This window comes from Podarcis vaucheri (genome assembly GCF_965113315.1).
Source record: "Podarcis vaucheri genome assembly, chromosome: 13".
Lineage (NCBI taxonomy): Eukaryota > Metazoa > Chordata > Lepidosauria > Squamata > Lacertidae > Podarcis > Podarcis vaucheri.
In genome coordinates this window covers 6,150,307-6,167,265 of record NC_138751.1, presented here as the reverse complement: position 1 = coordinate 6,167,265, position 16,959 = coordinate 6,150,307, and the positions used below count along the sequence as shown (strand labels likewise).

Here is a 16,959-nt window from a genome sequence, read left to right as displayed (position 1 = left end):
CTCTACAAACAGTCAGAAATTACTATATCACACCTAAGGTGGGGTTACTGTGGCTCAGGCAGGCCAAGGTGTGATATTCCTGAGAATTTAGCAAGTTTTGCATAGTTCCAGACACAGTTTACACAAAACATTGGCATTTGATATGACAATCAAGATGCCTGTCAGACCACAAGATCTACCCACCCTGGAAGAATGGCAAATGCAATTAATAGACTACATGGAAATGGCGGAAATGACTGGCAGAATCCGAGACCAGGGAGAAGAGCTCGTGGAAGAAGATTGGAGGAAATTTAAAATTTATTTACAGAAACATTGTAAAATTTTTGAATGCTGATGACGTTGAAATGAACTGAAGGGGTTCTAGCAACAAGGTAAAATGTAAGATGGGATTGATAATAGATAAGCAAAATTGGATGTGAATTTGCTGAACCAAATTTTAAAAAAGGGATGCAAAAAAGGGAGGCGTGAGGAAGTCAGGAGAAAAAGTTAACTAAAGATGAGAATTTTAAAAAAGAGGGAGTTTTGTTTTTATGTGTTTTCTTTTTTCCCCTCTTTTCTTTTCCCTTTTGTGTTTAATGTCTGTATTTTTGTATTTTGTGATTTTGTATTTTTCTGTTTTTGTACTTTTTTCTGAATTACTTTATTGATAAAACTTAATAAAATATTAATTAAAAAAAACAACAACAAGATGCCTGTCAGACATCCCTCAGTGCAATCCACCAATTGGCTAGCAATGTAGGACCCAACTTGACCAGAAATCTCCACAATTGTCTTCAATTTCTTCTTCTGTTGTTAGGTGGAAAGACAATCTCACTGTACAACAGCCCCTCCTCTTCAACCGGCTGGAGCTCATTCTCCATCACTGGTCCTGAGGAAGTTGCAGCAGAACAAAATGGGAGGAGAGCATAGGTGGCACCTGAGCCCTGTGAAAACAGAAGAAACTCAAATGTGCCGTTGCTCACCAATTAAACCAAAAAGGGCCCGTTGAAAATGAAGCTTTTCTCCCACTTTTTTGAGCTTGTTTAGAAATGCAAAGGGATTCCGTCTTAAAGATATAAATGTGAATAAAAGGTAATGTTTACATAGTTCTTGGCCTATGTTAAGGACTTAAAGAAGACAGGAACACATTGCTAGTTTGTTTAGAGCAATGCGTTACTTTGTATTTGTTGACATTTTATTTTGTAACTAGTTTTAGACAGTTCTGCAGTAAAACATTATTGTGGTAAAGCTTATTTGTTTCTACTTTGCGTAAGGTCCAGATCAGGGAATTCACTCCGATAACAAACATTCAGCTCTCAGGAAATGTCTTCAAGGAACCCAGGAAATTGGATTTATTTGATATGGCGGGCTAAACAATGCCCAGCACCTTTTGATAGTTAAGAACTGCCCTGCTAAGTCAGCTCAAGGGCTGATCTAGCTCAGTTTTGTGTATTTTGCTTAACACCAGGTCACAGTCTGTATTCATATCCAATTACTCATAACCTTGGATGAACAGTGAGTGTGCACTGGCAAATATCCCCTTACAACAGGAATAGGCAAACTCAGCCCTCCAGATGTTTTGGGACTACAACTCCCATCATCCCTAGCTAACAGGACCAGTGGTCAGGGGTGATGGGAATTGTAGTCCCATAACATCTGGAGGGCCAGGTTTGCCTATGCCTACCTTACGAACATGCACCATTTAACACCAGGCAGTCAAATGCCCCCTGGGACGCTCACAAGCAGCTATGAAGAGGACAAACTTATATCTTGCATTTGGACACAGAACTGCCAGCTGGTTCCCAATGTTAATAACTATTCATGGACATCTCTGTCCATGAAATCGGCTAATATTCTGTCCATAATAATTGCCACTATCATATCCTGTGGCGGCAGCATGTTCCACAAAGGTGGTTGTGCCGTTTTCTAAGGATGGAATGGTTATTAATCTCACCCCTTACCTGACTGGGTGTTGTCTGGGGCTCCAGTGTTCCAAGATCACCTGGTCCCTCCTCCTCCTGTTCTTCTAGCTCAGATTTCCCCCAACATTTCACTGCTTCCAAGGAAACAGAGCAAAAGAGTAAAAATGTATAATATTGTCACCCCTGCTGGCTGTTGCCTTGCAAACTCACATCCATTCAGAACAGAGGACCAGACAGCCTCTGCAAATCTCTCTCTCTCTCTCTCTCTCTCTCTCTCTCTCTCTCTCTCCCTCTCTCCCCCCATCAAAACAAAATTATCCACATTTACTGTCCAGGAACAGGTCCACGCTTAAAACCTCTGTGTCCAGGTTTATGTGTTTTTGTTCCAGAGCTTTCCCTGTGAAAACTTGCTCTTTAGCACTCAATTGGAACAAACATCCGTTTGGATTTTCTGCAGATAGCCATTTGCTCTGATTGAGATTTAAAGAGCAGATTTCTGCAGGGAAAGCTCTGGGGCAAAGGGGGAAAAAGGGCTTAGATATAGATCTTTTAAGCACAGACCAGTGTCCAGAAAGAGCAGGACAGAGAGTGGGGAAGTGTGGAAAAGCCCCCAATTTCAGGCTATGAAATGCAAAGAGATAACCTCCAACCCCCACCGCTTACCACCAGTCTTTTTCCATCTGCAGTAAAAAGCGAGGGAAATCATCAGGATCACAAATGGGACAGCCAAACATGCATAGAGCAGCGATGGACCTGGTGATGGAGAGGAATCTGAGAAAGGGAAATCAGAAAGGATAAGGGGTTAAAAAAAAATCAGTCTTGTTCTTGAAGGCCCAAGTCAGGTAGGAAATATCACTTCCAGAAAATCCTTAAATTCTGAAAATTCCTTTAAAATATCCCACATGGGAAAATAATATAAGCACACCCTCAGCTTCTCAATGCTTGACCAAAGGAAAAGGGTCTCTTGGACAGTAACTGGGGTCAGACTTTCCACTCTGTCCCCCTGTGAACTTTTCACAGTTCCTGTTGACTGAGCGAGTAAAGTGCAGGAAATCTTCTCTGTTTACCACTCTAGGTAAAGGATTCACTGATGGCATCAGAAAAAGGAAGGGATTCTGGTAGACTCATCCGCAAAGGAGTACAGAAGCTTAAAATGAATACAGTGGTACCTCAGGTTATATACGCTTCAGGTTACAGACGCCGCTAACCCAGAAATATTACCTCGGGTTAAGAACTTTGCTTCAGGATGAGAACAGAAATCATGCGGCGGCGGCCCAGCGGCAGCGGGAGGCCCCATTAGCTAAAGTGGTGCTTCAGGTTAAGAACAGTTTCAGGTTATGAACGGACCTCCGGAACGAATTAAGTTCTTAACCCGAGGTACCACTGTAATAGACTGTGGTCTACTTGGTTTTTAACAGGAAGTCATATAACTGGGTCAAACAGCTGTATGAGAGTCATGGGTCTGAGATTAGTATCCTGATTTGTTGATTGCCAGTCCTGTGGTCAATTATGTTTCCTGAATATCTTTTTTAATGAATCTAGAATCAGCCAGAGAACAATCTTCCCCTTGTCCCACCCCCCAAACTGGAGCTTGAGACCCTACAATATTGGTGGTGATTCTCACATCCCCCCTGCAGTGACCATCTTTTGCTCACTCATTCATATATTTATGGAAAATCCAGATGGAGTTGTTGCTAAATTGTTATACAGTGGTACCTCAGGTTAAGTACTTAATTCATTCCGGAGGTCCATTCTTAACTTGAAACTGTTCTTAACCTGAAGCACCACTTTAGCTAATGGGGCCTCCTACTGCCGCTGCGCGATTTCTGTTCTCATCCTGAAGCAAAGTTCTTAACCCGAGGTACTATTTCTGGGTTAGCGACGTCTGTAACCTGAAGCGTATGTAACCTGAAGCGTATGTAACCTAAGGTACCATTGTATTGCAGTGATTTAAAAAAAAAAGATTTTAAAAATAATGGGGAAAATACAGAACTTGCTCACCTTCCATTACTACAGAGATGATGTTGCTACGTGGAGACTGGATTTCCTTATTTTCTAATCTGATGGAATATGCACAGTTGTAGTTCCCGGCCGTATCTTCACCAACACGCAAAGCTTTATGGGGAATCATAAACTCATTACGGGGAAGCGCCTCAGATGCCTGACCTTGTAGCTCCTTGTAAAATGTGTATCCTGCCGCTTCCCGCCCATCAGGAACTGAGCAGAGCAGGGTAATCTGTTCTCCATGGGTGTAAACAAGATTCAGGGGGTTCAGGGAAAGGGTGGCAGGGAGTGGGAAATCTGGGATTGGAAGGAAGAGAAGAAACAAACCAGTCAGCTGGGGGAATAAATGGATGAAATGCTGCTTCCATAACCTCCGTCATGGAGCTTCAATATGCTGATGACAACGTAGTGTGTGCACACTCAGAGGATGACCTCCAAACCATCCTAGATATCTTCACAGAAGCTTACGAAAAGCTTGGCCTATCGCTCACCATCCAAAAAACCAAAGTGCTGCACCAACAAGCACAAAACAACCCCTCTGCAAATCCAACTTAATAGTGTAACGTTGGAAAATGTCAATCACTTTTCTCACCTGGGCAGTTATAGTTCCACAAGGGCCGACACTGATGCTGAAATCCAGCTTTGCCTCAGCTCTGCAAGCACAGCTTTCTCCTGACTGAAGTGCAGAGTGTTTGAGGGCATTCGCTGGGAAACCAAAATGCTTGTTTACAAAGCTACTGTAACTACCAACCTTGCTGTATGCTTGTGAAACATGGATGACTTATTAACACCATCTCCAACTCCTCGAAAGTTTCCATCAATGGTATCTCCGAAAAAAATTACACATCACTTGGGAAGACAGGCAAACTAATGTGTACTGGAAGAAGCAAAGATCACCTGTGTTGAAGCAATGATTCTTCAACATCAACTTTGTTGGACTGGTCATGTTCTTCAAATGCCTGATTATGATCTTCCAAAGAAACTACTCTATTCTGAATTTTAAAAGGGGAAGCATAATGCTGGTGGTCAACAAAAGAGGTTTAAAGACTCTCTCAAGGAAAATCTTTAAAAATGTAGTATAAACACCAACAATTGGGAAACACTGGCCTGCGAGCGCTCCAATTGGAGAACAGCCTTTACCAAAGGTGTCATGGGCTTTGAAGACACTCAAACTCAGGACAAAAGGGAGAAATGAGCTAAGAGGAAGGCATGTTTGGCAAATCCTCACAATGATCAACTCCCATCCAGAAACCAATGTCCTCACATTTGAATTCTGGTGCTGGAGGAGACTCTTGAGAGTCCCATGGACTGCAAGAAGATAAAACCTATCCATTCTTAAGGAAATCAGCCCAGAGTGCTCCCTGGAAGGACAGATCCTGAAGCTGAGGCTCCAATACTTTGGCCACCTCATGAGAAGAGAAGACTCCCTGGAAAAGACCCTGATGTTGGGATGGAGGGCACAAGGAGAAGGGGACGTCAGAGGACAAGATGGTTGGACAGTGTTCTTGAAGCTACCAGCATGAGTTTGACCAAACTGCGGGAGGCAGTGGAAGACAGGAGTGCCTGGCGCGCTCTGGTCCATAGGGTCACGAAGAGTCGGACACGACTAAACGACTAAACGACTAAACAACAAATACAAATACAAATAATTTTGAAACTTTCTCCGCTTTGAAATCTAAGTCTTATGGCCTGTGTTTTCTTACTGCTGTATGGAAAAGCACATGAACCTGACCTTCAAAGAGTTTGTAAGTAAACCATTTTTAACTAGCCAAGTCTGTGGCCTCTTTTTATGCTAACCAAAATGGGTAACTTTGGAAGCATCTTAGAAAGGGAGCCCATATTTCCATGCTTTCCTTTGCTACATATTTTGTGGTTTTAAATCTCTGTCGGGGCTCTCTCACCAAAGAGTGTTTGCCCTAAACCTGGGTCTAGGCATCTAGGGAATTCTCCTTTTGTTTTAGCTAGTATTTTTTCCTTCAAACCAAATACGAAAAAACCAACACAAAGTTTACATTTATAATTGTTTACATGCCACAGAAACCCCACATTTCATAGAGGAGAACTTAACATGGCATCTGGGATGCCAAACTCCCAGCTTTCTCCAGGTGTGACTCCCTGAGCTACTAGGAAGCTACAACATTCTGGTTTGTGTCCTTTCCACACTTTCATCACATCCAGATGGGGCTGGCCTTTGGCGCTGGGGAGAGAGTAATTCATTCACAAGAAGATAGCTTCTTACCAGCAACAGAGAGCACAACCTGGTTGCTCTTTGCAGACTCCCTTCCTTCCCTGTTTTTCCTCTGGTAAGAACACACAAACCTTTCCCTTGACTCCAGATTCATTGTGGAGACATCCAAGATACTGCGGTTTATTATTCTATATTCAGACCACTGACCATGTCTGGTGGCCTTAAAGAAATAGAACCACTCTCCCTTATGCCCTTCTGGTCGTTGGCATATAAACTGGACTTTCTCTCCTCTGACAAAGGTGGTGTTTGCAGGAGAAGTGGTCAGCCTGGGCGCTGGTGGAGGTGGAACCGTCAGATAACCTGAGGAAGGAAAGGAGAGGCCAATTTACATCTTTCCCTTGGACCTCCTCCTCCAGCCAATTTTTCAGTGACCTCTTTCTTGAACTGTAAACCCCAAATATTTGCAGCTGAGACCAAACCTAGCTGTGTGCGGTTTTTACTTCTGGTATCAGAGAGAAGCAGAGAAGTATTCTGGGTCAGAATGCAGCACAAGGCATTGTCAGTGATAGGATATTTGGAGCCTGGGTGGGAAAGTGGGTTTGGAATATGGGGATCTTCAGTCACATCCTGGTTTAATCTGTTGACCCTCATTTCCCCCTGTTGTCCATTGTTTGTATTCTCTCTCTGCAATAGATTTGTACGGAGCCTGGAAATACCTGCATTTTAGAAAGGACGAGTTAAGGTGCTTACAATGTAACAGTGCCTTGCTTATATTTCATAGAGCATTTATATCTTCCCCCATCCCATAAATGCAGATCTTCCCCATCCTCAAACCACACATCTATCTGTCATGGTTTGCTTTTGGACACATTTTGCTCTCTAAAACATGTGCAGAGACAAAAGTTGCTTCTCCTCTCCTCCCCTCTCTGCAAGGAAGCAAGACTCATTCTTTGACGGGCAGTCATGCCATGACTTTAATTCTTTTGTGTAGTCTGATCACTACCCTTGGTCTTTGTAATAATCATCATCATAATTTATTATTTATACCCCGCCCATCTGGCTGGGTTTCCCCAGCCACTCTGAGCAGCTCCCAGCAGAATATTAAAAACACGATAAAACACCAAACATTAAAAGCTTCCCTAAACAGGGCTGCCTTCAGATGTATTTTAAGTCAGATAGTTGTTTATTTCCTTGACTTCTGATGAGAGGGTGTTCCACAAGGTGGGCGTCACTACCAAGAAGGCCCTCTGCCTGGTTCCCTGTAACCTCACATCTCGCAGGGAGGGAACTGCCAAAAGGCCCTTGGAGCTGGACCTCAGTGTCTGGGCTGAACGATGGAGGTGGAGACGCTCTTTCAGGTATACTGGGCTGAGGCCATTTAGGGCTTTCAAGGTCAGCACCAACACTTTGAATTGTGCTCGGAAACGTACTGGGAGCCAATGTAGGTCTTTCAGGACTGGTGTTATGTGGTCTCGGCAGCAACTCCCAGTGACCAGTCTGACTGCAGCGTTCTGGATTAGTTGTAGTTTCCGGGTCACCTTCAAAGGTAGCCCCACGTAGAGTGCATTGCAGTAGTCCAAGCGGGAGATAACCAGAGCATGCACCACTCTGGCCTGCTTCCCCGATGGAGCTGGTAGACAGCTGCCCTAGACACAGAATTGACCTGCACCTCCATGGACAGCTGTGAGTCCAAAATGACTCCCAGGCTGCACACCTGGTCCTTCAGGGGCACAGTTACCCCATTCAGGACCAGGGAGTCCCCCCCACCTGCCCGCCATCTGTCCCCCAAAACAGTAGGTTTCAACATACAGGTTAATTCTACTGAATCTGATTTTCACCTAGGGAAAGTCAGTGAGGGCGTGTGTTTTCTCAGTGTGGTGTAGTGGTTAAGAGCGGTAGTCTCGTAATCTGGGGAACCGGGTTCGCGTCTCCGCTCCTCCACATGCAGCTGCTGGGTGACCTTGGGCCAGTCACACTTCTTTGAAGTCTCTCAGCCTCACTCACCTCACAGAATGTTTGTTGTGGGGGAGGAAGGGAAAGGAGAATATTAGCCGCTTTGAGACTCCTTAAAGGGAGTGAAAGGCGGGATATCAAATCCAAACTCCTCCTCCTCCTCCTCCTCTTCTTCTTCTTCTTCTTCTTCTTCTTCTTCTTCTTCTGTCTTGAGGTGAGGGCATTTACGGTATAGGGAAAGAAGTAACCACAAATGGTGGCAGCTACCGCACTCACAAGAACCCAAATGTGCCCATGGGGCTTTCAAAAGTTAGTGACTCCGGCTGCAAGGATGAATTGATTTTCTTCTTACCTCCAGTGGGCACCATCCAGGAAAGAACCAAGAATGAGACTGAAATCGAAAAGGAAAGAGATTGAGGATGATGAGAATATATCCCAGATAAAAGCTCAGATGCCTGTAAAAGATGGTCAAAGCAGTTTCACCCACAGGCTGACAGACATGAAAATTAATGGAAAGGCCTTAAATGAATGAGACTGAACAGCAAAACACATGGAGGCAGAGAGAAAGACTGGATGAGCAAAGGAAAGTAATGAAGAATGAAGAAGATGCAATGAAGCAAGGAGAAGGGGAGCAGGGGGAGCAAATGCTGTGCACTGCCTTCTGGGTTCCTTAGCCTGCAGCCCCAATCTATTGCTGTGTTACTCCTGGTGCCTGCCAGGGTAGAAAAGAGCCCGATTGTTGTGTGTGTGTAGAAGGTGGAGAGTACAAGCCCCTAAGCCGCCAGTTAGCTGTGGGGCAGAGGATGAGCCTGTCCTAGGAAAAGGGTGCTTTGATTTACAGGAATGCTCCCCCAAAGAAAAACATGGCTTAGCAAATAGGTAAAGGTAAAGGGACCCCTGACCATTAGGACCAGTCGTGGCCGACTCTGGGGTTGCGGCGCTCATCTTGCTTTATTGGCTGAGGGAGCCAGCGTACAGCTTCCGGGTCATGTGGCCAGCATGACTAAGCTGCTTCTGGTGAACCAGAGCAGCGCACGGAAACGCTATTTACCTTCCCGCCGGAGCGGTACCTATTTATCTACTTGCACTTTGACGTGCTTTCAAACTGCTAGGTTGGCAGGAGCAGGGACTGAACAACGGGAGCTCACCTTGTCGCAGGGATTCGAACCGCTGACCTTCTGATCAGCAAGTTCCTAGGCTCTGTGGTTTAACCCACAGCTCAACCCGCATCCCTGGCTTAGTAAATAACCTGCTATAAACCCACTTGAAGACAGAGCCTCTAGTGGCAGAGAGACAGATCAACAAAATACAGGGCTGGAAAACTGTAAAAGTCTCTCCACACCCATGTCAAAATCTCCTCTTTGCTGGATATGGGGAGACAGGAACATAATTACATATGTGGTGGGACTGCCTCAATATTAAACCATTCTGGAGGGGAAAAATATTTGGAGAAGCTGGTGCAATAACACCCCAAGATATCCCAATGCAACCTCAGATTGTACTACTTTCCATTTTTAATTGTGAATGTCATTATGAAGTTTATGAGGAACTACTTCTATTTTTTTTAATAAAATATTTATTAAAGGTTTTAAACAATACAACAAACTTCACCTTCACAACCAAAAAGAAAGAAAAACACCATCACAATCAATCAAAAAAACCAAAAAAGACAAGAAAAACATACGAAGCATACAAAAAACCAAAAAAGGCATAAAAAAGACATAAAAAATGGTTCAATTTCTTAAATATTATTTCCATAACCCTCTTTCTTGACTCCCTCACATCTCCCTTTTCTGTGTTCCCATTTACAAAATCTTATTCAGCAATACTTCACCTTCTTTCAAATCTTTTTTTTATATTATACATTTCAACTATTATGTCTCCAATTTTTCCCCTTTATTATCAGTTATTTGAGTTTGACATAATATTGTTCAAATTTTACTTTTGTCCTTATAAACCCATTTTGCATACTCCTTTCAAATATGTCACTAATGCCACGTTATCTTTATATCCTGCATCATTCTAGCATTCATACAGTTTACAATACTTTTGCAAATAATCCTTAAATTTCTTCCAGTCCTCTTCCACTATCTCTTCTCCCAGGTCTCGGATTCTGCCAGTCATTTCTGCCAATTCCATGTAGTCTATCAGTTGCGTCTCCCATTCCTCCAGAGTGGGCAAATCTTCTGTCTTCCAGTACTTTGCGATGAGTATTCTTGCTGCTGTTGTCGCATACATAAAGAAAGTTCTGTCCTTCTTTGGCACCATTTGGCCGACAATGCCCTACTTGTATTTATATTTATAACTGCGAGATTGGCTATTACAATGTTTTGGAAAACTCGTGCTGCTGCTATGTGTGAAATTTGGTAGCAGCAGCTTTGGTTTCTAACACTAGTGGAAAGTTTGACTGCAAAGGAGAATGAGCACATCAACAACAGTGGGACCAACAACTTTGATGTGGAATGGAACATTTAAATTTTGTATACAGCTACAAAAGAACAAAGCTATCAACCACCAGATGCACACCAAGCATTATGGCAAGATAGCTTGAGATAACTAAAATATTGAAAACTCTATGGCATATTATCACTAGAAATAGACTTTCCTTGAACAGACTTCACCCCCAATAGGGCTGGGAGTTCTTTGTTGTTCATTGTACCTGCTTTGCTGAAACCTTATTATTATTATTATTATTATTATTATTATTATTATTATTTCATTTCTATACCGCTTTATATTTTTAAGAAAAATCTCAAAGCGGTTTACAGAATATTAAAACATCAATAAAACATCAATAAAACAATCTGAAGAAAATCAAATATAGAGTATACAGTCAAAGCAACATAATTAACAGAAAACTAAAATATTATCCTAAAGATTTCAAAATAAAACTTTACAAAGAAGGTCAACTACGGGATACATATTTAACACAAAGTTAACAAAAAAAATCTTAAACATTTCAAAAAAACACACACCCCTACAACATTGCTAAGTGAAGTCAAATATAAAATGCACATTTAAAACAGCACAATTAACAAGAGAATAAAATATTATCATAAACATGACATGGCAGTTTGGCAGGCACAAAAAGATGGGGCAAAAGAATCCAGTAGTTAAAGTTTTGTTTTCAGGCATAACAACTAGCCGATTTTAAGAACTAGCACTCTTAACAACTGCCACATAATGTTCATTCCACGCTGGCAAGGAATCAATCCTTTGGTGCAGCAGCAGCTAAACTCTGGAATTTACCTGACCACTGATGTTATGCAAGACTGTTTAGCTTCTTTTCAACACCTGCTAAACACCCTTTTGTTTAGGCAAGCCCACCCAGACATGTATTTTCACAACTAATTTCATTTGATTAGGTAGAGTTATTGCTTTTCAAACTACTGGCTATATTTGTATTCTGAAATTTTGATAAACAGAACCTTAAAGTTATACCCAAACATCCTTGTAACACTGTATTTGCTTTGCAACATTTAAATGCTGAGATTATCAGTATTTTTAATGTACATTTTATGCTGTTTTATGTAAACTGCTTAAGAGGCTTCGGTGGCTAAGCAGCATATAAATCCTGTTAAATACATAAATATTAAGAGTACAGTGGTACCTCGGGTTAAGTATTTAATTCGTTCCGGAGGTCTGTTCTTAACCTGAAACTGTTCTTAACCTGAAGCACCACTTTAGCTAATGGGGCCTCCTCCTGCTGCTGCACTGCCAGAGCACGATTTCTGTTCTTATCCTGAAGCAAAGTTCTTAACCTGAAGCACTATTTCTGGGTTAGCGGAGTGTGTAACCAGAAGCGTATGTAACCTGAAGCATATGTAACCCGAGGTACCGCTGTAGTATTTAACAGGGTAAAAATGAAAAGGGAGTTTATGTGTTCTATGAAAGTGCAGTTACAATTTGGCACTTCATCTCCTCACGAGTAACTCAGCTAGAGGGTTGAGGAGGGACAAAGGAACATGGGCAACATTTTAAGGGTTGGTCCCTGTCTGCATCTTCAGAAGCTGAAAAGCAAACAGAAACCGAGGAAGGGAAGGTTACTGAGCTGCAGAAAGATTCACCCTTCCCATTTTTGCCTCTTACCCAAGGGCTATTTGGGGAAGAGTTGCAGCAAATAATGCTTTTAAAAGCAACACCCCCTCTTTGTTGTACTCCAGAGGAGGCCGGTCCAAGCCACTTTGGCAAGGACAGAAGCCAAGCTGATTTTGCACAAACTGATTGTGGGAAAAAGCTCTGGAGAGAGACTAGAGGAAGAATAAAAAATATACAGTGGTACCTTGGGTTAAGTTAAGTACTTAATTCGTTCCAGAGGTCCGTACTTAACCTGAAACTGTAATTAACCTGAAGCAACACTTTAGCTAATGGGGCCTCCTGCTGCTGCCGCACCGCCGGAGCACAATTTCTGTTCTCATCCTGAAGCAAAGTTCTTAACCTGAAGCACTGTTTCTGGGTTAGCGGAGTCTGTAACCTGAAGTGTATGTAACCTGAAGCGTATGTAACCTGAGATACCACTGTATAGGGAAGAAACGCAGTGACAAAGGGAGGACATGAGACAATACGGATGTTGGAATTCAGTTTTGAGGCGGAAAGAGAAAAGTGAGGTCCCAAACCTGTCACTAAAGCAGCAAACTCCATCCTCCGTCAGCTTCGCTTGAGTCCTCTGCTGAACCACTGTCCTGCCTCTTCTCCCCCAAACTAGGGTGAACTGCCCATCACTGACTTCACCGCTTCTCTGTATGACTCAAAAGAGCAAAGTAGGAATGATGTCATCGTCACCACCTTCTCCCACCCTAAGCATTGCAGCCATACCCCCAGCCAGGCGTGCAGCTCAGCTCATAGGCCTTGGAAACACCAAAGGCTTTAATATCACGCTATATAGGGCAGCTTACCACATCCGTCCTGGCTGTGCTTTCGCCTGACCTCTATTGCAAGCAAACAGCTTGAAGAACCTATAAAGCAGCAACACGGGGCTTAGAAGTGAGAAAGCGGAAGCAGGCAGCGGTTGCCAGCAGCAAACTCAAAAGAGAAAGCAGGGGCACGCGAATTAAAAAGAGTCCCGTTGGATCAGGCCGGGGAGTTCATCTCGTCCAGTGTCCTGCTCTTGTTGTGGCCAACCAGACATCCCTATGGGAATCCCAGAGGCTGACATTGTCACACACGGGGGTCTTGTTCTCATTCAAAATGCCATGAGTAGCAGCCCCTCTGGACTCAATAAAGGAAGGAAGATGTTATGTACTGAAGTTCTCACCCTGGGCCAGCAGGGGGATACTGTAGATAGTTATGCAAATAAGGGATCGAAAGTGACGTTCAGTGATTGGATAGTCTTAGAAAGTTGCTACAGTTACGTTGTACTGGAGCTCTATATAAGCAGGCTGACTGAACCCTTCAGTCCAGTTCTGTCCTAGCCTGTGAATAAACAAGAGCTGTTTGAAGAATCGCTGCGTCGTCTGATATGTTCACCCACAACCTAACAGAAAAGGCTGGTTGGGTGATGCAACCTTGCAGAGGGATGTCTGGCACCGAGCACTGGGCTGGCAGGCACGCCCTTGCTCCTGTTCCCTATTTTATCATTTTATTAAATATATTTTATTGAAGCCTGTTCCCTATTTTAATCTGAAGTGTGTGTCTGCTAGGAGCAAAACCAAGCTTGCAAAAGGAGCAAAAGGCAGTGAGAAGCAGGGGGGGGGAGAGCTCTTTTGTGACTGGCAGGTCTAACTTCTAATGGGATGGAGGGATATCGGTGGGACTCTCCAATCACGGCACTGGGGAGGAGGGAGGTTGTATTCATGTGTCATATTCTGCTTCTCTGCTCTGTGCCATGTACATGGATGGCACTGTAGAAACAAATAAGAGCAGTTATAATAATAATAACCACAGAATTAAGGCAGGACCTAAAAATACACACCTCAAGTGTCAAAAGCAAGGCAAAGAAGGTGTGTCTTTAGCATATACCGGAAGCTGCATATTAAAGGCCCCAGATGCACTTCTGGGGGGAGGGAGCTGCCACATGGCTATGCTTACTGTCCAGGATTTTGGGTAGTTGGGGAGTCTTTCATTCTTTAGGACTAAGGTGTGTATATGCATGGAATGATTATTTGCTGCCCACATAGTCATAACCTCAGTGTCTAAAGCAGTACCCATATAATCTGCCTCTTTCATTTCCATGTAATAAACCAATCTTTGTTCCACTTCCTGCTGCGACAAGTTTTTAGAGACCTAAGGGTTAAGGGTATACATGCATTTTTTAAACAAAGGTTCTGTTCTTCTCAAGAGTGCACAATGGATCTACACAATGGTGTACACATGTGTGGGTTCAGGTGTACCTCTTGTAACTGTAGGAATTAACAAGGAGGCAACAGAGCCCACAGAACTACTTGTCTGAAGTTCTCCATTCTTCAGACAGGTAGGAAAGCTTCCCCCCCCCCCAAGGTGTTATTGAATTCTCATAATTACCACCCAGGAGAGTCATTGTCCAGCAATGATGGCCTTTGTGGTCCTTCAACATCTGGTAGGTCCAGCCTTGATAGAAGGGCTCAGTTCAAGCTAGGGATGTGTGGGGCAAGTTGCCTGCTCCCTTGGCTCTGTCCAAGGTGCTGAAGTTCTTGTCTCTTACTGTCCTCCTTCTCTGGCTCACCATCTTAGCTTGGAATGTGAAACTGGAGTCTGTTCAATGAATACATCAGCTCAAAACCACTTCCTGCACCAGCTTCCTCTCAACCTCTCCCTGCACTTCAAAGTTTAGCCACTTAAAAATCCTATTGACATGCCTGATAAGCTAAAAGTAATTTTTTATTTTTTATTTTTTATAATAATTTTTATTACATTTTTTCCAAATTACAGATAGAACAGAAGAAAGAAAAAACATAAAGAATAGAAAGAAAGAAAAAAAACAGAAAATCACAACCATTTCAACAACTTATTTCAAATTTCTATCGGACTTCCCCGCATCTCCCACATAGTGCATTCTTGACAATAAAGTTATCAGCAAATTATAACCTTATTTCGTGTGTTTCTTTGTATTTTCAATTGCAGTTTAAGTTTAAATCTCTTATTTTCCATTTACTCTAAGAATGTAACATATTGTCATTTTTACCCGTTTAAACTTTGATTCTTTCATAAATATTATCCAATTTCATATATAATCAACTTTCGTTGCTGGGGCTACCATTCCAAGTCATACGGCATCTTAAGATTCATATAACTTATAATACTTTTGCAAATAGTCTTTGAATTTTTTCCAATCCTCCTCCATTGCCTCTTCTCCCAAATCTCGGATCCTTGCAGTCATCTCGGCTAATTCCATGTAGTTCATCAATTGCGTCTGCCAGTCCTCCAGTGTGGGCAAATCTTGGGTCTTCCAATGCTTGGCGATGAGGATTCTTGCTGCTGTTGTAGCATACATAAAAAAGGTTCTATCCTTTTTTAACACCTTCTGGCCGACAATGCCCAGAAGAAAGGCCTCCGGTTTCTTGGGAAAGGTGTATTTAAACACCTTTTTTAACTCATTATAGATCATTTCCCAGAAAGCCTTCACTCTTGGGCAGGTCCACCAAAGATGAAAAAATGTCCCTTCAGCCTCCTTACATTTCCAACATTTGTTATCGGACAAATGGTAAATCTTAGCAAGCTTGACTGGGGTCATGTACCACCTGTATACCATTTTCATAATATTTTCTTTCAAGGCATTACATGCCGTAAACTTCATACCGGTGGTCCATAACCTTTCCCAGTCCTCAGACATAATGTTGTAGCCAATGTCCTGAGCCCATTTTATCATGGCTGATTTAACTGTCTCATCCTGAGTGTTCCATTTAAGCAGCAAGTTATACATTCTCGATAATAACTTGGTCTTTGGTTCTAACAACTCTGTCTCGAGTTTCGATTTTTCCACCTGGAATCCTGTTTTTTTGTCTAACTTAAAAACCTCATTAATTTGGGCATAATGTAGCCAATCTTGCACCTTACCTTTTAATTTTTCAAAGCTCTGCAACCTCCAATTACCTCCAATGTTTTCTATTATTTCCCAATACTTCGGCCAGTAGGCCTCCATATTGGGTTTTTTCCGAGCCTTGGCCTCTATTGGTGATATCCACCTCGGAGTTTTACTTTCCAATAAGTCCTTATATTTTTTCCAGACCATAAATATTGCTTTTCTGACAATATGGTTTTTAAACATTCCAAATGTTTTTGCCTTGTCATACCACAGGTACGCATGCCAACCTAACGAATTGTTAAAGCCTTCCAGATCTAGGACATCAGTGTTTTCTAACAGAATCCAATCTTTCATCCAGCAGAAGGCCGCAGCTTCATAGTATAACCTTAAGTCCGGCAGGGCAAACCCCCCTCTCTCCTTTGCATCAGTTAGTATTTTAAACTTTATTCGGGGCTTTTTGCCCTGCCAGACAAATTTAGAGATGTCCTTCTGCCACTTTCCAAAGCAATCCACTCTGTCCACAATCTGCAAGGCCTGGAACAAAAACAACATTTTTGGCAAAACGTTCATTTTTATAGCTGCAATTCGGCCTAACAAGGATAGTTTCAATCTTGACCAAATTTCTAGATCTTTTTTCACTTCTGACCAACATTTCTCATAATTATCTTTAAATAAATTCAAATTCTTGGAAGAGAGATTGACCCCCAGGTATTTCACTTTTTTAACAATATTTAGTTCTGTTTCCCTCTGAAACCCCTCTGCTTCATTAACTGTCAGGTTTTTCCCTAACACCTTAGTTTTTTGTTTATTCAACTTAAAGCCCGCCACCCGACCAAATTTCTGAATCAATTCCAAAACTCTTTTTGTACTAGATTCTGGCTCCTGTAATGTTAAAACCAAGTCATCTGCAAATGCTTTCAGTTTATATTGTTTCGCTCCGACCTGGATTCCCTGCACCAGCCGATCCTTCCTTA

The 16,959-nt window shown here is 42.5% G+C and overlaps 1 protein-coding gene across 4 annotated transcripts; it reads right to left on the bottom strand.

The window, feature by feature from the left end:
- Positions 1-25: 25 nt before the first annotated feature.
- LOC309518021 (uncharacterized protein) lies at positions 26-14,820 on the bottom strand. Of its 4 annotated transcripts, none has more exons than XM_082197790.1 (9): positions 14,620-14,820; positions 12,942-13,001; positions 8,399-8,437; positions 6,145-6,453; positions 3,903-4,202; positions 2,565-2,672; positions 1,941-2,032; positions 693-923; positions 26-158 (listed from the first exon to the last, which is right to left on the bottom strand). In XM_082197790.1, exons 1-8 carry the CDS (start codon positions 14,687-14,689, stop codon positions 774-776), a joined length of 1,128 nt encoding a protein of 375 aa, XP_082053916.1. In that variant the 5' UTR covers positions 14,690-14,820; the 3' UTR covers positions 26-158; positions 693-773. The 4 variants fall into 4 exon arrangements, with proteins under 4 accessions (XP_082053916.1, XP_082053915.1, XP_082053917.1 ...); XM_082197789.1 differs by having other exon boundaries at positions 1,941-2,035; positions 14,620-14,818; XM_082197791.1 differs by having other exon boundaries at positions 1,941-2,035; positions 14,506-14,759.
- Positions 14,821-16,959: the final 2,139 nt, after the last annotated feature.

Bases quoted from the DNA above. Each gene is read 5' to 3' on its own strand.
- LOC309518021 (XM_082197789.1), bottom strand. From the start codon at position 14,689: ATGGTGAGCCAGAGAAGGAGGACAGTAAGAGACAAGAACTTCAGCACC. The intron at 4,203-6,144 runs GTAAGAAGCTAT...TTCCAATCCCAG, and splicing joins GGTTGTGCTCTCTGTTGCTG to ATTTCCCACTCCCTGCCACC. The intron at 924-1,940 runs GTAAGGGGTGAG...CTGTTTTCACAG, and splicing joins CCCAGACAACACCCAGTCAG to GGCTCAGGTGCCACCTATGC.